The 19,175-nt window shown below is 40.0% G+C and overlaps 2 protein-coding genes across 5 annotated transcripts in view; one reads left to right on the top strand and one right to left on the bottom strand.

Moving 5' to 3' along the window:
• Positions 1-16,204, bottom strand: part of SEPTIN2 (septin 2) — a 33,622-nt gene extending 17,418 nt beyond the window's left edge. Inside the window, exons 1-3 of one of the 3 annotated variants that reach the window (XM_063091495.1) lie at positions 15,953-16,204; positions 6,898-6,923; positions 5,381-5,501 (exon numbers count right to left, since the gene is read on the bottom strand). In XM_063091495.1, coding sequence (XP_062947565.1) covers positions 5,381-5,501; positions 6,898-6,906 — 130 coding nt within the window. In that variant the 5' untranslated portion in view covers positions 6,907-6,923; positions 15,953-16,204. Of the gene's footprint in view, positions 1-5,380; positions 5,502-6,897; positions 6,924-15,522; positions 15,683-15,952 lie in introns of those variants that run through there. The other 2 variants (XM_063091486.1, XM_063091501.1) reach the window with 2 other exon arrangements.
• The window catches only part of HDLBP (high density lipoprotein binding protein), an 85,665-nt gene continuing 82,344 nt past the window's right edge, over positions 15,855-19,175 (top strand). Inside the window, exon 1 of one of the 2 annotated variants that reach the window (XM_063091471.1) lies at positions 15,855-15,993. The gene's annotated coding sequence lies outside the window, so the exon portion shown is untranslated. Of the gene's footprint in view, positions 15,994-16,315; positions 16,443-19,175 lie in introns of those variants that run through there. The other variant, XM_063091455.1, reaches the window with a different exon arrangement.

Below are 19,175 nucleotides of genomic sequence, written 5' to 3'. Positions count from 1 at the left end.
AACTCAGGCTAAGTCAGGAATGTTAGAAAATAAAAAGCCTTGAGATCTGAGAGAATCTCTCTTCACATTAATTTTTCGATTTCTAATCAACAGAAGAACAAAACTTTCTCAAACAATATGCAACAAGGGCCTTGTTCAGGAGGCCCCTGAACACAGGCATTTTAAGTGGTCAGCTTTTCCACCCACTGTCACAAGCTGGGTGTAATGGCAGAATGGAGCTGAGAGCACCGAGAGAAGGGCAATTTGACAGGAGAACCACCACCAGCCCAGGCTTGAATGCTCTCAGGAAGGAAGCAATGCCCATGACACGTGCACACTAACAAGGAGTGGACCTACAGTTACTTTTGCTTTATGGCCCGTTTTCATTTTCTTAGCTTACTTTGAAAGTGCTCACTCTGGAATCCTCTTGTGAATTATTATTACACTAACAACCTACTAATTTTGTTTCAAGTAATGCATCTGGCAGTAAACTTCGTATTTTTTTCTTTTCTTATAAAGTAAACCACCATCCCACATAAATGTAGCTAGGATGATAACTTGATACAAATTACCACCATTTGATTAGAATCTTCAGCAACACAGGCACTAAATTCTCTCACGGACAATCTGCCACCTCGTTTTCCTCATCTTTAAATGACTTACTTGCTCATGATTTTAGAACCCCTTACAGACTTTTGCCCAAACATTGGTAATCTTTCATTTTGCACTTGATCTGTCATTTTGTGAACTCTCCTGTTTCCTCAGAAGTCTGTCACAATTTAAAACTGTGCCTTCCTTTCCTCTTCAATAGTCTCTCTCATTTACCAGTTCAGTGTGTTGGGATTTTCCTGATATACTGTTTGTCTTGAGCTGCTAATAGCACGATTTAAAAATTGAATTACTGTGGTTACTTTCTAAGTTCTATTTTTCACTACCCACCTCACCTTCAACCCCCTGCTTTATTTTAAGTCAATTTCATTGAGGTATATTTTCCACATACTAAAATACACCCATTAAAACTGTACAGTCGGATTAGTTTTGAAAAAAATTTATACTGTACTCAGATAACCAAACTCCACTCAAGATACAGAATATTTCCATAACCCTAATAGCCAACTCCACCCTCTCAAGCCCCCACTGCAAGCAAACATCAACCTGCTTTCTGTCAGTAAGATTAGCTTTGCTTATTCTCGAACTTCCTATGAATGCAATCATATAGCACAGCCTCTCTGTGTCTCTCTGCTTTTGCTCAGCACAGCACTGACATTAATCCGTGCTGCTGCATCTATTAGTAACTGTCTATTTCTTTGTACTGTTGAGCAATATTCCATGTATGGATACCCTACAATTTCTTACCCACTTTCTTGCTGCTGGACACTTGTGCTGTTTCCAGTTTGGTGCTATTTTAATAAAAGTGGCTATACACATTCATATACAAATCTCTGAGGACATGTTTTCACTTCTCTTTGGTAAATACCTACAAGTGGGATTGCTGGGGTGTAAATGTTAAGGTACTAAACTGCTTTCTGAAGTGGTTGTAACATTTTACATTCTTGCCAACAATTAGGAGAGTTCCAGTTGTTCCACAGCCTTGCCAACATTTGGAATGCCAGCCTTTAAAAATTTCAGCCTTTCTAGTGGGTGTTCAGTGGTATCTCACTGTGGTTTCAATGTGTATTTCCCTGATAACTGAAGACATGAGCATCTTTACATGGGTTTATTGGCCATTTGTATCATCTTCCTTCCTGAAATGTCCATTCAAATCCTTTGTCTTCCTTTTATAATTATGTCATTTATCTTATCGAGCTATAAAAGGTTTTTATGCATTCTGATACAAATCTTTCTCAGATTTGGTACTGCAAATACTTTCTCAGTTTACAGCCTGACTTTATTTTCTTATCTGTGTCTTCTGAAGAAACTAAATTTATCTATTATTTAAATTTTCAATGAAGTGCCATTTATTATATTTTCTTTTGTGATTATTGTTCTTCACATCCTAAGAAATCTGCTTACCCCAAAGTAATAAAACTCTTTTTGCCATTTTCTGCTAGAATTTTTATAGCTTTACATTTAAGTCTACAATCCATTTCCAGTTAATTTTCATTTACAGTGTGAAGTATGAGTTGAAGTTCATTTTTTCCAATTCAAACATCCAACTGTTACAGCACTATTTGTAAAAAGACTAACCTTTCCCCCATTGAATTAACTTGGTATCTTGGCCAAAAAATTAATTGACCTTACACCGTGTACCCCTGGGCTGTTCTGTTCAGTAGAACTCTGTGTCCACCCTTACCACATTGTCTTGACCATTGTTGGTAAGTCTTGAAATTAGACAGTGTAAACCCTCCAATTTTGTTCTTTCTTTAGACTGTTTTGCCTACTCCTCTAGGCCCTCTGCATTTAAACTTTGGAATCTGCTTGTTAATTTCTAAGGAAAAAAAAAAGCCCGGTGGGATTTTGATTGGGACCAAACTGACTCTAAGGGTCAATTTGGGTGAGAAAAGATATCTTAATAGTTTCAGTCCATGATGGGGTAGATCTCACAACTTATTTAGGTTTTCTTTAATTTCTCTCAGCAATGTTTTGTAGTTCTCAGCGTATAGATTTCTCACATATTTTGTTAAATTTACCCCTAAACAGTGTGTAATTTTTGTTACTGTAAATGGTAGTCTTTAAAAACTTATTATTACTATTATTGTTTTTCTGTATTTTCTTAAAGTTCATTTTAAAATTGCTTGTCAGTAAATATGCAGACATAAAGTTGACTTCTATATACTGAACTGGTATCTGCGACCTCAGTAAAACTTATTTATCAGTTCTAGTAATTCTGTGGATTCCTTAGGATTTTTTTTTTTTTGTCTTTTTTGTGACCGGTCACACCGCGCTCAGCCAGTGAGCGCACCGGCCATCCCTATATAGGATCTGGGCGGGAGCGCTCCTGCGGGATCGGCCCCCTTAGGATTTTTTACATATGTAAATCATATCATTTGCAATTAAAAATGTTTTATTTCTTTCAGTTTTTTGCTAGTAAGAGTAATGCTAACTTTTTAGTACATACCCTTAACCAGGTTGAGAAATTTTCCTTTTATTTCCAATTTTATCTTTAATGGCTTTTGAATTCTCATGAATGCATTTTCCAGACAACATGATTTTCCTCCTTTATAACTACAGTGATCGACACTGAATTTTGAATGTTAAACCATGTAATTCCTGCAATAAATTCCATTTATTTAGTCACTTCTGCCATAACAATTGTTTTGAAAATGAGAATTTGTTCCAACAAGACTGATGTATTAGAGAACAATATCAGCATAATACAAATTTCACGTCTGCTTCCCTGAACTGGGATCTATGAGACTTGTAGTCTTGATTTACCACCTCCTGCAGCAGGGTCAGGTAAATGGCAGAAGGCTGGAATGACTTCATAGTTCATATAATCTGCTTTCCTTCTCTTAAGAATCAAAATCTGCACTGTCTGTTGTCCCGTGTCTTGAAAGAGCTGTTTCATCTATTTTGTCCAGTCTTCTAGTTATTCATGGCAGGAGGGATAATCTGGTATCAGTTATTTCAGGGATCGGCAAACTATGGTTCTCAGTTCAAACTTAGACCACTACCTATTCTTATGAATAAAGCCTTACTGGAACACAGCTACGACTATTTGTTTATGTATTGTCTATGGCTGCTTTCCCAGTACAATAGCAGAGCAGAACAGTTGAGTCAAAACCTGTATGGCCTGCAAAGCCTAAAATATTTACTATGTGGCCTTTTACAGAGCTTGTTTATCCCCGAGTTATTCTATCATGGCCAGAAGTAGAAGTTATTGTCTGTATTTGAATGTCATAAAATCAAATAACCATGTGACAGATAGATCACACTGGACTTCTTTTTTTTTTTTTTTTTTTTTTTACCAGGAACCTAATTTGCATTATTACTATCACATAATTGTGCTCTTAAAACATGTTGAGGGCCGACCCCGTGGTGCACTCGGGAGAGTGCAGCGCTGGTAGTAAACACACACACACACACACGTACGTTGACATTCACTGTCTGTACCGAAGATTTCACAGTTTCCTTCTTCTCAGATTTGGGACCTATTAACCCTAAGAGAGAATTATTTGTCCTAACTCATGCAAGACCATCATCAAGCTTCTCCAATGGCTACCTCATCATTATTTTTGAGTATTTTGCAAATAAAATGTGATATGGTTAACAGAATTAATAGTTCATCAAGTTAAGCTTGTTATGGACATGCTGAAACACAGTATGTGTTATAGTCTGTGATAATATAATCAGAAATAATAGAAAAAAATCTCACCGAATTTCAATGAACTTGAAAAAACAACTTTTTTTGGAAAACTGTATAGTATGGACTATTACTTGTTTAAAATATTACCCACCACTAAAATTTTAGGAATTAGTACTTTTAAAAATAAGAATTAAAAAACCACAACCCTAATTAAATGAGTGATTTAGTTATTTGCTGATATGTAACAGTTACTGTAAAACTTGGAGGACTATAACAACCATAAACACCATGTTAACAAATTTTTTTGTTTAAGGAACTTGGGAATATCTAACATGGGCAGTTCTGGCTTGGGGTCTCTCCTGAAGTTTTAGTCACCATGTCAGCTGGGATGGCAGTCATCCAACTGAAAGACTTAACTGGGACTGGAGGATGTTTCTGAAATGGGTCACTTACATAGCTACTGGCAGGCCTCACTTCCTTACCTTGTGGACTTGTCTACAAGGCTGCTTGAGTGTCCTTTCAACACAGCAGCTGGCTTCCCCCAAAGTGAGTGATTCAAGAGAAGGCAAGGTGGTAGCCACAGTCAGTCTTGGAAGTCACATACCTTCATTTCTACAAAGTCCTACTGGCTGCACAGGTAAAACCTATTCAGTGTGGGAAGGGACTAGAAATGGTCATGAATACAAGGAGGCAAGGATCACTGGAGGCCATTTTGGAGACCAGCTGCCACAATGAGTAAAATCTTTCACTACATTATAAATAAGAAGTGCTGGTGGGTTAGCTCAATTGGTTAGAGCATGGTGTTGATAATACCAAGGTCAAGGAACTGGCCAGCCACAAAAACAAACAAACAAACATGGGGCTCTCTGGTTAGCTCAGGTGATTGGGGTTTGATCCCCTGGACCTTGGTGTTATCAGCACCACACTCTAAAACAAACAAACATACATTATAAATAAGGAAATGACAGAAAAATGATAATTTTTCTCCTGGACAAAACTTTCTAAAGAATATATATTTTTTCAAATTCCCAAGTTATTTGATTCCGCCAACAAAGGAATCTTCCCATTTACTTTATAATCACGCCATTATACTCCACAGGTTGGGAAGGGAAGATATCTACTCAATAAGCTTGAAGCTATAAATTAATTTCTTACCGACCACCATCAGTGTGAACTCAAAACCTTTTTTCACTGATTTTCGGTGAACTTGATTGGGAAGATTTGCAAATCCAACATAGCCAGGAGTTTCCGGATTTATAAACTGAGTTGGTTGTTGCTAAAATAAGATTTAAAAAGAAAGAGCTGATAAACACCTGATTAGTTGCTTTAAGATATCATCAGTTAGACCTGTGACAAACATAGGTATCAGTAGTTTTCACAAATTAATAAAAAAATAGTATTCAATTAAGAGCATTAAAAGAAGAAAAACCAATCTAGTGTAATTCCTTAACTATATGCTGACCTAGAATGAACATTTTGCTAATCAATATTCTGCTTAGCAATTTAGCAATACATAAAAAATAACATTCTTAATTCATCTCAGTGCAATTTCAAATTTTGAATTGAGAAACTTGAGAAACTTGAGAAACTATGAAGTTACAGGAAAATCAGTCAAGCTTACAAAGTAGTGCCACACCTGACAGTGGTTTCATTCAACAAACTTTGCTAAAGAACAGCTTCCAGTTATCGGGTGTGATGCTCATGAGGAAGGCTTCTTTCTTACCATATAGAAGAGAGCTTCACCAAGGTAAGGCAGGCAATTTAGGAGTGGAATGTTAAATATCTATGTTCAAAGGTCAAAAAAGAAAAGACTAAGACTGAGAAGGAGATCACAGCTGACTACACTTAAGCATCAATGTCCCCTGACAGCTTCTGTACCTGATAAGAGAGAAGACAGATGGAGACATGATAAAGCAAGCACAGTAAAGCACAGCCAGAGTCTAGGCCGTGGATACTAAAAATGAGGAGAGATTTTTAGCAAAAGGCAAAAACACAGAATACTACTTCCTTTAGGATTATGTTTTGCAGATGTATATACACACACAGTGTAAAAGAATATATATAAAATGTTAACGGTGGTTATTTCTGGATGGTGAAATAATGGCTGACTTTTATTTTCTTTTTTGTTTATCTGTGTTCTGCACTCACACTGTATAAAAATCAAAAATTGGTATGGTAAGTTTTCACTCTGGATATTAACGAACACCAAAAGACTCAAAAATAACAGGCAAAAACAAATAATAACCTTGCAATTTTAACCAAAAGTTCTGCTTTTCTCAGCACATGTCCTTTAGAACTAATTTATCTCATGGCTCTAAGTTAAACATGCAAGGCTGATCTAAACCAATTTATCAAGTCGAGGAGCCCCATCGATTTCATCATGATAAATTATCAGAATTTTAGGTTATTATTTGATTGGTCGGCTGGGAATAATCTAAGGAGACTAAATGGACTGTTATTGATGTATTTAGAAAAAAGAAAATATAAACCTGAAAAAAGAAAAAGCTCTAAGCATTTAGGATGATGATTAAATTAGAACTCTTCGTTTTAATGAATCAAATAGATTAACTGTATTAAAAACAATGAATCATATAAATCTTGACTGTAAAAGCCTGAAAACATAAGGCAGTTTTCTCCTTATACTGTAGATAAATGATGAAGTGTGTTCTTACCTTAGACATCTTTTGTGAAGATTCGTCTGTTAAAAAAAAACAAAAACAACACATATCTGTGTACGTATATACATACATATTTAACAGCCTGAATTGACCCATAAAAAGACTTGCACATAAGGCATCGACAGCTTGTTTCACTTAGCTTCTCAATTAACTCAAGTACTTCCTCAGAAATAATGAAACAATCATCCCTCATTAAAAGATAAATTAGACTTGAAAAATTAGAAGGTGCTGTAATCAACTGTATATGCATACACGAACATAAATACAGTCCATATTTTAAACAATATTCTGACTTTTCTTTCAGTACTGACTATATATTAGGCACAAGGGAACAATGGGAGAAAAAGACAAACTTCCCTGACCTCTAGAATGTGATTTCTCATCTGTCTTTGAAACCTTTCAAGGAGGAAGGGATGCCATTACGCAGAGCAGTGTAACCTAACGTGTTTTGTTTTGTTTTTACCGTAAATCGCACCTTGGCTGATATTCTCTCTCTCCTATTCTACATCTGCACTAGCCTGATATCTCTCTCTCAGCCTGTCCCTTTATTTTCAGCTTTTTTCCCTGCTGTTTTGTTTTAAGCATATTTTTCCCACAGAGCATATACCATCTGTTAGAGGTTTCTAGAACTACCTGAGAACTAGATTTCCAAAATGGGGCACAGTGAGCAATGTGAACATTTACAAGTGGAGTGTTTGAGAAGTATGATGATAGTTTTAGAGATATCTGGAATTTCTATACAAATTTTAGAAATCCTGAAGCTCTGGGAGTCATGGAGTCTGTTGGCTAACCTTAGTAACAAAGTGAAGTGATATGGCTGCAGTCAAATTTGATTCCCTCTGGAGCTTAGAAGCTTATTAGAAAGCTTCTTTCTCTGTCTCCCCATTTTTCCCAAACCTTAACATTCCTGAACACTGCACACCCTGAGTTTCCCTTTTGAATGGAAATGTTCCCAACTGCTTTGGAAGAAATGAGATCCCCGTACCCCCATGTATTTTGCTTAATTAATCAAGGTAAGACAGCAGAATTCAGGAGCCTTTAACTCTGTGGTGTTATATCTCCCAGAAGATCACGGTTATAGTCTCAACGCTCCTTTTTAGTCGCACACTGTAATCCTTATTCTCAGGAAATGTAGGAAGCCTGCTAAAAATAAGAGTTTACACAGGAGAAAAAGGGACAAATGGAGGAAAACAAAAAAATAATAAAAAAGAAAATTTTCCTGAGAAGAACAAAGACCAGAATCTATACATTAACTATCTGGGATTGAGTAACATAGGAGTGAATGAAGGTCTCTTGAATAGAAAGGACATCTTAGGGAAATTCTATTAACAGTCTAGAACTAAACATATTAAACAACCTCAGCAAAACCTAAGAGTTGGGGGCAGGAGTGAGTAGAGAAGTAAAACTTTCGAAAGGGAGAGGTAAGAAGATAGATGGAATGTAGATAGTTTTGGCAGAAGGAGTGACACCTTATTTTCAATAATAAAGAGGTAAGTGTCTGATTATGAAAGAAAAGGAAAAGTAACCATTAAAGAAATCACAGTAGAACTTCCAAATTAAGAGAAAAACATGGAATAGATAGCAACTTAAACAAACCAGCAAAAATATGGAAAAGGAACAACAGGAACAAAATCATCAGTAATCCTAAATAATGACAAAAGGATAAAATTCAAGAACACCTGTCATCAGTATAAATGTGAAAGCCAAATTCTCTCCTTTAAAGTGATGACAGATTGGGTTAAAAAACAAACAGCCCAGCTATATGCTACGTGGAAGAAATAAGTTTAAAACAAAGTAGTAAAGAAAGGCTGAAAATAAAAGGGCCAGGTTAAAAGATACCAGCAGGCTAGTGCAAACACAGAGCAGGAGAGGCACTATGATCGGCCAAAGTAAAAAGAACTGAACTAACATAGGGACATTAAGTGATAGGACAAAAGGAACAACTTATAAGGAAGATATAACATTCATAAGGCTGTATATTCAATTAATTATGGCAGATAAATACATAAAATGAACTAGGAAAAATACAAGGTTAGCTTGAACTTTCATAGACTTCTCTTAGAACAGGACAGACTCAGTAAACAGTATGAGAAAATGCAGAGAGGGACTGAGAAATACACCGACAGATTTGATTTAACAGATATAGGGAAACTTGAGTCAACGGAATGAATACATTTTGAAAAAACGTTTAAAAATCATGTATCTACCATAAAAGAAAGTCTAAATGAACTATGAAAGGGATTTTTACAGTTTATGTTATCATATGATCTGTTTAGATAAAAAGTAACTTCCCAAAATATGAAACATTCTTGGATCAAGGAAGGTAACAAAAGCAAAACCACAAGCTATCTCTAGAAAGCAATGGAAAAACAAAAAGCAAAATTTATGACACACAGTAAAAGCTTCATAAACTCAGGTGAGAATTTGCGTTTTACATATTTTTCATCATCAAAGAACAATGAAAATAAAGAAATTTGATACTCTACAATATTAGGAAATAAACAATATAACTCAAAAGAAAACAGGAAGAAATTAATAAAGAGAAAAACCAAAATTATGAGAAAAAAAGCAGGGTAAAAAAATCTAAAAGCTGGTTCTCTGAAACAAACTCCTCACAAGCCCAGTTGAGGAAAAAAAGAGCAAACATAGAAAAGAAGGTACAATCACAGACACAGGAGACTACGTGTAGCAAGACAGCCACAAATTTGAAAATGTGGAAGAAATGAACAATATCCTCGGCACTGTAAATTACAAAATGGAACCCAAAACTGGAAAACCTGACAAGAATACTAATGAACAGCGGATCAAAGAACTACCAATGAAAAGGGACCAAGATCAGATGGGAGTTAGAACTGAATTCCATGTAACCTTGAACAGATAATGCCAATGTTATTTATTTATTTATTTATTTATTTATTTTTAAAGGTCTCTGTGCATTCCCTGCCATTTTATTTTATTTATTTATTTTTGTTAAAAGGGAAATTTATTTAATGTAAATGTGTACATTAATAAAAAACAAAAGCTCTCCAATCAACAATCACCTTAGCACCCGAAGAAACTAGAAAATGAAGAGCAAACTAAGCCCAGACCTAGCAAAGGAAGCAAATGATAAAAATCAGAGCATAGATAAAAGAAATAGAAAAAAAAAATAGAGAAAATCAATGAAAACCAAAAGTTGGTACTTTGACGGGATCCACAAAACTGATAAACCTGTACCCAGATGGACAAAGAAAAGAGAGAGAAGACTCAAATAACTAACATCAGAAATGAAAGTGGGGTCATTATAACCAAATTTACAGAAATCAAAAGGGTTATAAGAGAATAGTATGAATAATTGTTGGTCAACAAATTAGATCATTTAGATGGAATGAATAAATTCCTAGAAACATGCCGCCTACTGAGACTGAATAAGGAAAAAACAGAGAGTTTGAACACAACTATAGCTAGTAAGATGCCAAATACCTAAAACATTTTTTTTCACATTTTAAAAATAATAATTCCTTAATGTAATCAAACATTAAATATGTTTAAATTTCTCCTGTTCTCTCCCCATCCCTCTTTCTTCCCTACAACTGATTTGTTTACATCAGGTTCCAAACAGGTTCTCCTTTTTATATTGTTTGCTATATCAGCTGTCTCTTAAGTTTCTTTTAATCTATAGGTCCTCCCTTCATCTAATAGTTCCTCTTTACCCCACAGAGTTTCCCAAGGTCTGGATTTCCTAGCTCCATCCCAGTAGTGTCATTTAACATGTTCCACAGTCCCCTAAATTTCCTGATGATTGGTTGCTAGATCCTGAGGCTTGGTCTCACTCAGGTTAGATTTGGCTTCAGAGGTGTATGTTCTTACTGCAGGAGGCCCATTATGTCTGATTGTCTCTCTGTGACTTTAGCTGTCATTGATGATCATTTGCTAGATCCATTATTTTAACAGAGGTTTGCAAAGTACCATATTCTAATTATTCCCTCTTTATTTATTAGCTGGGATACTTCAGTAGACAGAAATGTTCCTCCTCAGCTATTTATGGTCACCCTAAGGAACAGTTCATAAAGGAAAGATAGTAAAAATGCTTGACTCTTTCCTTTTACTTACTAGTTTTATAAAAATGAATTGTTTTCCTATCATCTTCCAAACAGAATGAGAGTTTGTTTCCTTTTTTTAATTGTCATTATGTTGCTTCATTGTCATTGTGGTTTTTTGTGGGGTAAGTTTTAGTTTCTTTCTCTTTCTTGTATGCATTGTTGTTCTGCCAGTGGTTATTTAACTATTCCAAGCCACTACAGAAAATGGGAAAGCACTCTGATATATTTTGTGAAGACAGCACAGTTTTAAATACAAACCCTGATGGAGAAGGAAGGAAGGAAGGAAGGAAGGAAAGAAAGACGGATGGAAAGATGGACGGAGGGAGGGACCTGCTTTAGGTCAATCTCACTCGTGACTATAAATGCAAAATTTTTAAATAAAATATTTGGTACCAATTAGATTACAGAAATGCATCAAAAGCATCTCTCGATATAAGCCATTACAACAAATTAAAGGAGAAAACCATGCACGAATAGATGCTGATAAGGCATATAATAAAATTCAGCAAGCAATCCTAATACAAGAAACACTAAGTAAGGAAATTGCTTAAATATAATTCAGGGTATTTCTGAAAACCAATGGCAAGTGCTCTTCTCTAAACAAAGGAATGCTAAATCTATTTAACTTACAATCAGTAATTAGGCAGGAATGCCCATTACAAACATAATTATTTTAAAACACTTATGAATAATCTCAAACATATACAGAAGCATACCAACAAAACCCCTACGTCCCATTATCCAGACTGGTTAGCAAGTCAATGCCAATACTGTTTCGTCTCTCTCCACACCCACTCCCTTTGCCCCTAGCTTACTGTGAAGCAAATAATAGATATAACATTTCATTTATATTTCAGTATGCATATCTAAAAACAGGGCTCCTTAAAATGACAAACCGTGATCCATACTTACAGAAAATTAACAGTAGTTCTTTAATGTAATCAAATATCCAATCAATATTCATATTTCTCAACTGTCTTTTTTTTTTTTTTTTTTGAATCGGGATCCAAATAAAATCCAGACATTGCAATTTCACCATTATTTTATACTACCTTGGTGAGTTTAGTGAATGCAGTAAAACAAGAAAACAAAATAAAACCTTTTTTTGCTGAGAGAACTGAATACTCAGAAAACACAAATACTTTGGTTAAAAAAAATTCTAGAATAAGTAGTTAGGTGGCTGGATACAAGACAGATATAAAATAAGTCCAAAGTTCCTTTCTGTACTAGCAATGAATATCAAGGAATGGAAATGAGGGGAAAACATCATTTACAGTAGAGTTTTTAAAAAATCCAAATACATAGGAACAAATTTAGAAAGAGAGAAAATAGGTTCTACAGGAATGAAATCATTATTACTATCCTCAAATTAGTACTGTACATAATTTGGTCCAATTCTAATTGGAATCCCTAATGGTGTGGCTTTTTTTTTTTTTTTTTTTAAAGTATTGAACAAAATGACCTTCCAGTTCAAAAGAAAGGATAAATGCCTAAGGATACAAAAGAATGGGCAGTTACCTTACCAGCTATTACATGTACATAATTTCAAACCAACACAGGAATAGTATGACATAGGAAAAGCATGGAGTGCCTCTCTTGCCACTCCACAGACCTCTCAGCCTCACAGAACCCTGGGCTTCTTTCCCGCCACTGTGGGGACCCCGTGTGCATTCTGACTAACTTCATTGAGCACCCTGAGAGTGTTGCACCTCCTGCCCGTCCATGATCCCTTTACTCTGCTCAGTATGACTGAGGATGCTTCAAAGGAGAGGTGACTCTCACCCCTCCCTATCAGTTTTTGCCTACTCAAGACCTATGTTGATGCACAAGTATGGAAAAATGGAAAATACCATTATTGGAATGGGCTACAAATTCTTTAAAGACCTATCAACCTTGCTTCGATTTTACTTTAATTAATTTTTAATTAAATTTTACTTTCTTGCCACCTCCTATTTCTTTCATATTCAATTTTTTCCTGAAACATAATTTGGCTCCACAATGATTTTCTAACAATTTATGTTATTAACCAATGTAAAATGAAAGTTGAAAGAGGAATATTGAACCTCTGAAGAACCTGGCTTTCAAGTGAGAAAACCTTGAACCAGCAAGACTGCCAAGCACTATGATTAATTTAAAACTTGTAGGGTGCAGACCAACTGTATCCATCAAATCTCAGAAATGTGGTCAAATGAAAATTTTATTCTTTCAGATTGTACTCATTCCAGAGGCTGGAAGTTGTTTAAAATTTCTTTATCCTTGGGCCGAGCCCGTGGCGCACTCAGGAGAGTGCGGCGCTGGGAGCGCAGTGACGCTCCCACCGCGGGTTCGGATCCTATATAGGAATGGCTGGTGCACTCACTGGCTGAGTGCCGGTCACGAAAAAGGCAAAAAAAAAAAAAAAATTTCTTTATCCTTGACCCACAATTTCTTTCTTCCACAGAGCAATACTCCCACCCCATTTCACATATAAGAAACCAATTTTCCCAAAGTAAAAGATGGGAAATGAAGAACAGATGGATAAAACTGGGTTCTTGGCAATATAAACTTATTTTGCTAGTGGCATTTATATTTGTGGAACATGTATAAACAGTAGCTACCATTCACTGACATGCTGATGGACCGCACATCCGACCATGGTTGGAGCAACAGTCTAGGTGTGTAGTAGTCTACACCACCTGGGTTGTGTTAGTACACTCTGTGATTTTCACACAACGATGAAATTGCCTAATGACACATTTCTAAGAACATATCCCCATGACTATACTTGTATTTACATACATTATCCTAAATCCACAAAATGACCCTGCAATGTAGGACCATGAAGGTCCATAATCCCTAATCCAAAGTGCTTGAGATGTTTTGGAATTCAGATTCTTTAGATTTGAGGAAGGTACACGTACAGTATACCACATAACACTCTCAACAGGGTCTAGAGCAGCACCCCATAGTCAAATGCACTTTCTGTAGTGACAAGTATGACCATAAGCAAAAAATGGGAAAAATACAGACTGTGTAAATGGCCTCACCTCAATTTTGCTACCAAATGAGTTTTGGTGTCCCCTTCCCTCCAGAAAAACAAACAAACACACACCACTTTTCCTTTTACAGCAGTGTCTGTATTTCAGAATTGGGAATAAAAAGGGACCTGAATCATATTTATGAATAACGATAGAGAGGGGGCCCCACCCTCTTTCCTTAGGTTACACTGCTAGTTTAAGAGCCAGTCAGAATGCAAACCTGATCTGACTGAAAAGCTTTTGTTCTTTACTCTGGGCTGAGGCACAGTTGACAGAGATCAAGGTAGAAAGTGGAAAAAAAAAGTTATCAGGACAACTTTTACAACTAAGGAGATTATTGCCAAGATTAGATATAACAACACACATTGTGAGTTAAGATGCTGGGTGGTGCAAAGAGTCCCTGAATGAGAGCTACCAAAAATAATCACTGAAAATAATGAACTACAAAGTAGAAGCATCAGGAAACAGCTTTCATGACTTCCACACCATCATATTTCCCTTTTATCATGACAAGGCTACTTTGTAACATTAAGTATACCTTGATATATTATGATGATTTAACTCATTCAAGAAGTAGTTGGGAACCCACTATGTGCTGGTCACCGTCCTAGGCAATGGGTGAGGGCGACAACACATCCCCTGCCCCTCGCAAAACTAATCAGGCCGGAGAAAAATCTCATCTGGGCCGAATCCTGAATAACAAGCCAGGGCAGGGACTAGACAAGCAAGAGAGAGATGGTGGGAGACAACAACGTTCCAGACAGAAGGAAGGGTTTGGGCCAAAGGTGCCAAAGGTCACAGCAATGTGCACTAAGAGAAGTTCCGTGTCTGCGGTGGGAAAGGACAGGCACGGACAGGGTGGTACCGAAAAAAGGTGAGGCCGGAAAGGTGAAGAAGGCAGGTGGTGTCGGGACCTTCGGGTCACGTAAGAGCTGAGACTTCCTAGGACAACGGTGGCCACAGACTTGCCTCCCACCCCCGGCCCTGCTCAGGGCGCACCCCCACGCCTCCGAAACCAGCCCCTGCGGTGTGTCTCCCCCTGGCTGGCGCTGCCCTTTGTCCAGCGTCGCCTCGCCTCAAGCAAGGCAGGCCCACCGCACAGACAGGGCCTGCTAGTCCCCTCCTGTGTGCCAGCCGGGCCCGACAGATCGGCTCGGGCGGGCTTTGGAACCGGCAAGCTTGTTGACCGTCCCGGGGTGGCCGGCACGTTCCCCGCACCTCCAGGACGAAACGGCACCGTCGAAGAGTGACATGGCGGCCACGCACCTCTAAGAGCTCGACGGCCCTGGAGCCGCAGCTTCCCTCCACGCCCGCTCACACGTCCCCGTCCCCGACCCCGACAGCACTCGACCCCCGAGGCCCAGTATTCGGACTGGGCCGGGGAATGCCACACGGCCAGCACGGGTCACCCGGCTCCCTCAGCCTCGCGCCCGCAAACACAGGGCCCGGCCGCCCCTCCCCCACGCCCACGCCCTCAGAGCCGCCGACCAACGCCCGAGGGTCCGGGGCGGCCCACGCACCTCCGCGGGAGGCCCGGCCCACACCTCGTGCCTCGAAGCGGCGGGGAACAACGGAAGCACACTCACCCACCGACCAGCCACATAAACGTTGCCGACCGACTACGCCGCGAACCCGCCCAGAGCCCGCGGTCTGCTAGCGCCCCGCCTCGCCCCTGCGCGCAGGCGAACAGCGTCATCGCGTCGCCCCGCCCCTTTGCCAACTCCTTCCGGGCCCAGCGCGGCTCTGCCACCAGCCTTCCTCCCCTCCCCCATGCGGCCGGTTTCTGAGTGCGCAGGCGCAGGCTCGTCCGCGTTGTCCTCCTCTGCGCAGGCGCCGTGCCCCTCCCACGGCAGTTGGCCGTATAGAGGCTGGGGGTGGGGGGGAGGTCAAGCGTAGCCGCTTCTCCTTTACCAAGATGGCGGGTCTTCTCTGTTTCGCCACAGTTCCTACCTTGTGAGCTTGATTTCCTTACGCTACTAAGAGTGGAACAGGTAATGAGATTCTTCGCCTTGTGGGTAGAGCGGGGGGAGGGCGTTTCTTTTGAGGGGGCCAGGTGACCACTGAGAAGAGACGCGGTCGGGGGGAGGGCAGGTATTGGGTGAGTGAGGAGCAGCCACGGGGAGGGGAGCCTTCGCCTCTGGTCCACTCCTCCGGGAAGATGGCGGTAGCACTGCGCGCCGGAGCGGGACCGGGCAGGGGGCGGCGAACCGCCGCTCGGGGCTGGTCTAACTCGCCCGCCGTCGTCTCGATGGTACGGGGGGCCTCGCCGGTATTGGCCGCGCGCGGGTCACGTGGGTCCCCCCCCCCGCACAGACCGTAGAGTTGGGCGTCCGTCCCCGGGGACGTGGCCTTCCAGCGCCCGGGCTGGGGCCCGCCGCCCCGCGGGGGAGGGCGGAGCCGGCTCGGCCCCTGTCCTCTTCCTTCTGGTTTGAGTCCCGAGGTGAGACCTGGGGAGCGCCCTGCGAGCCCTCTCGCAGCGCCGTGGCTCGGGGGACGGGGGGTGCCGCGCCCGGCTGCGGCCTGACCGGGACGGGCGCGTCGGCTTCGGCCCGCGGTGGGTGCCGCCGGCCCGGGACGTCCCCTTGTCTCTGCCGCGCAGCGCAAACGCTCTTCGCACAGGAAGCCTGCCTAGGTCACCCGACTGAAAGCACACACCTCTGAGTCCTTCGGGGCTGCAGGCGTCGCGCTGGGAACCTGGGCCGTCCGACACCGTGTCGTGTCGTGTCGTGAGGTGGTCTTCTTTTGAGAAGGGGTTGGGTGCGCAGGCCCAGCTGCTGTGCCTCCTCTCCCATCCGACTCAGAAAGTGAGTGTCAGACTTGACGTGGTGTGGATACCACGGAAAACCGAAGGAGAGATGGACTAGTGTTTGGGTTCTTCGTTAATGCTGGGTCACACGTCTGAAGGAACACGGATGAGTCTAAATCTTCAGTAACAGGATGACTTGCCCTTCGGTTCTGGGTTGTGTCCTCAGATTTATAGCTACCCTCAGCCCTCAGATAATGACTTCACATTTGTTTGGTGTCTACTTAAGGATAGTCAGTCACTTTCTTAGCAGGTACCTTCCTTAAAACCCTATTAAGGTGGGATAAGACACAATAAGGATTTTGTCTGAGGCTGCTGGTAGCACCACACTACATAATAAGCTTAATGTTCATTTACAGAAGCAAACCTAGGATATTGAAATATCGGATGTAACCTAGTGCTTAAGTTTATATTTTGAACCCCAGGCTAAACTCATTAAGTACGTTTGCTATTAGGATACTTGGAAGCAGTGTTTTAAACTAGCTGGAAAGGTGTTTGGTTAAGAATGGCTATCATTTGAATTCCCAGTTCCCTGGGTCTGAAACCATCAACCTATCATGAGAGTTTTAGACTTGGAGAAAATGGAGCATACCTCCTCAAGTCTCAGGGACAGCATTTGAAAGCCAGTTAAACAAATCACAATGGGGATTAAACTTTCTCGTTACTACTACTAGTTCTGCTCTGTGCCAGGCACTGTGTAGGGGCTTACCTCATCTTACCTTAAATCAATTTAACATCACTTGGGTAAAAGTGCAGTGAGTGTAAGGAGAACACCTCTGTGGTGCAGTTGGCCAGTGCCCCTCAGTTCCTCCACCATAGGGAGGATCCCTGTCATAGTGCCCTCTCCAGTGGGCAGGCTAACTTCTCAGTGGCCGATGGGAGAATTTCTTCTTGAATCGTTAAGTATTTTTTCTTTGGCTTTGTTGTTTTGGTCTTCCCATTTCCTTACTTTAGCTTCATAACCTCACCTCTTCAAGCAGTTCAATTAAAAAATATTTATTGGAAATTGCTGCGTGCCAGGCACTGTTAAGGGTTCTGGGGGTGCAAAAGTAAAGAGGATATAGATTTTTTTTTGCTTTTCTCAAGCAGTTTGTGGTCTAGTGTGGGAGATTCAGTAGTAAAAGAATAATTACATTACAGTGTGATGAGTGCAGTAATAGAAATATGTACAAGGTATGAAGATAGGAAATAGGAGGCAGTGATTACCTGTTGGAAAGGATTCATAAAGCATATGGTCCTTAACTGGAGTTTAAAGGATGAATGAGAGTTTTTCTAGGTGGAGTTGGCAGGATGGGGTATTCCAGACAGGAAGACTAGGAAAGGGGATGCATGACATTTATATCTGGTGGCATATATGAGCAAAAGGTTGAGAGTTTGGTATACTGCTGACATCTTGAATGGTAGAGGGCTTGGCTGAGACCATATGGTGAAGGGCTTCAAGCCCTTCAGTCAGTCCCAAGACACTTTGACTTGGACAGGATTTCAGATGATTACACTGTGTCCACTGGGATGACTTGTGATCTTTCACTGGTCAGATAGATTCTCCATTAGTGCTTACCAACAAACTTAATTATATGCTGAAATTATCTAGAGGAGAGAACATTCTTTTTGGAGTACGAAGTGGTGTTTATATTTGGGATGGCCCCTTCAGTGTGCATCCATCCCTTAGGCAGTTGGTCATAGGAAAGCTTTTCCCTTTTCTGTTAAGCAGTAACCAAGCTCTGGAAGAAGCATAGCACACAGCTGAGTTGAGGTCTCAGGTGCCAAGTTATGGTGGCACAAAGTCCAAGATATATGTGAAGGTTTTTGACCAAGTAGAAAAGCAGCCAGGGAGCCCCAACGAGTATAATGTGTCAGAATGCTTTTTCCCTTAAATTGTAAAACCTCACAACACCAAACACTTGGAAACCAAGAAAATAATGAAAAGAAACACGTTCCTTGCATATAACATTTTAAACATTGGTTACATGTTATTTTGGGCTAAAACAAGATTTTTTTTTTTCCTTTTTTTGTATTTCTAAAATCGGACGCCTTTTAGAAGTGAAATCCCTAGTAGGCTGTTGTTTTACCAGGCATGCTAAAGTTCCTCGAATACCATTAAAGATGAACCCAGACAATTGTGAGACATGTTTGGGCATCGTGTCATTGTGTTTAGTCATCTTGTTGATGCTTGCTATTAATTTGGTAAAAATACATTGACCTTACTACTTTTTACTGGCATTCATATGAATTTTTAAATTAAAGATTAATTTTATTTCTAATCAAGGTTAAATATTCATGTAATTTTAAGGGTCAAATAATTTTAGAAAGGCCTGTAAGGGAAAAGTATCAATGTTCTTCCCCCAATCATGTTCCCTCTCCTGTAGAGGA

The sequence above is a fragment of the Cynocephalus volans genome, chromosome 1, assembly GCF_027409185.1.
Source record: "Cynocephalus volans isolate mCynVol1 chromosome 1, mCynVol1.pri, whole genome shotgun sequence".
In the NCBI taxonomy this organism is placed as follows: Eukaryota; Metazoa; Chordata; class Mammalia; order Dermoptera; family Cynocephalidae; genus Cynocephalus; species Cynocephalus volans.
This window is presented reverse-complemented; position numbering and strand designations above follow the sequence as displayed.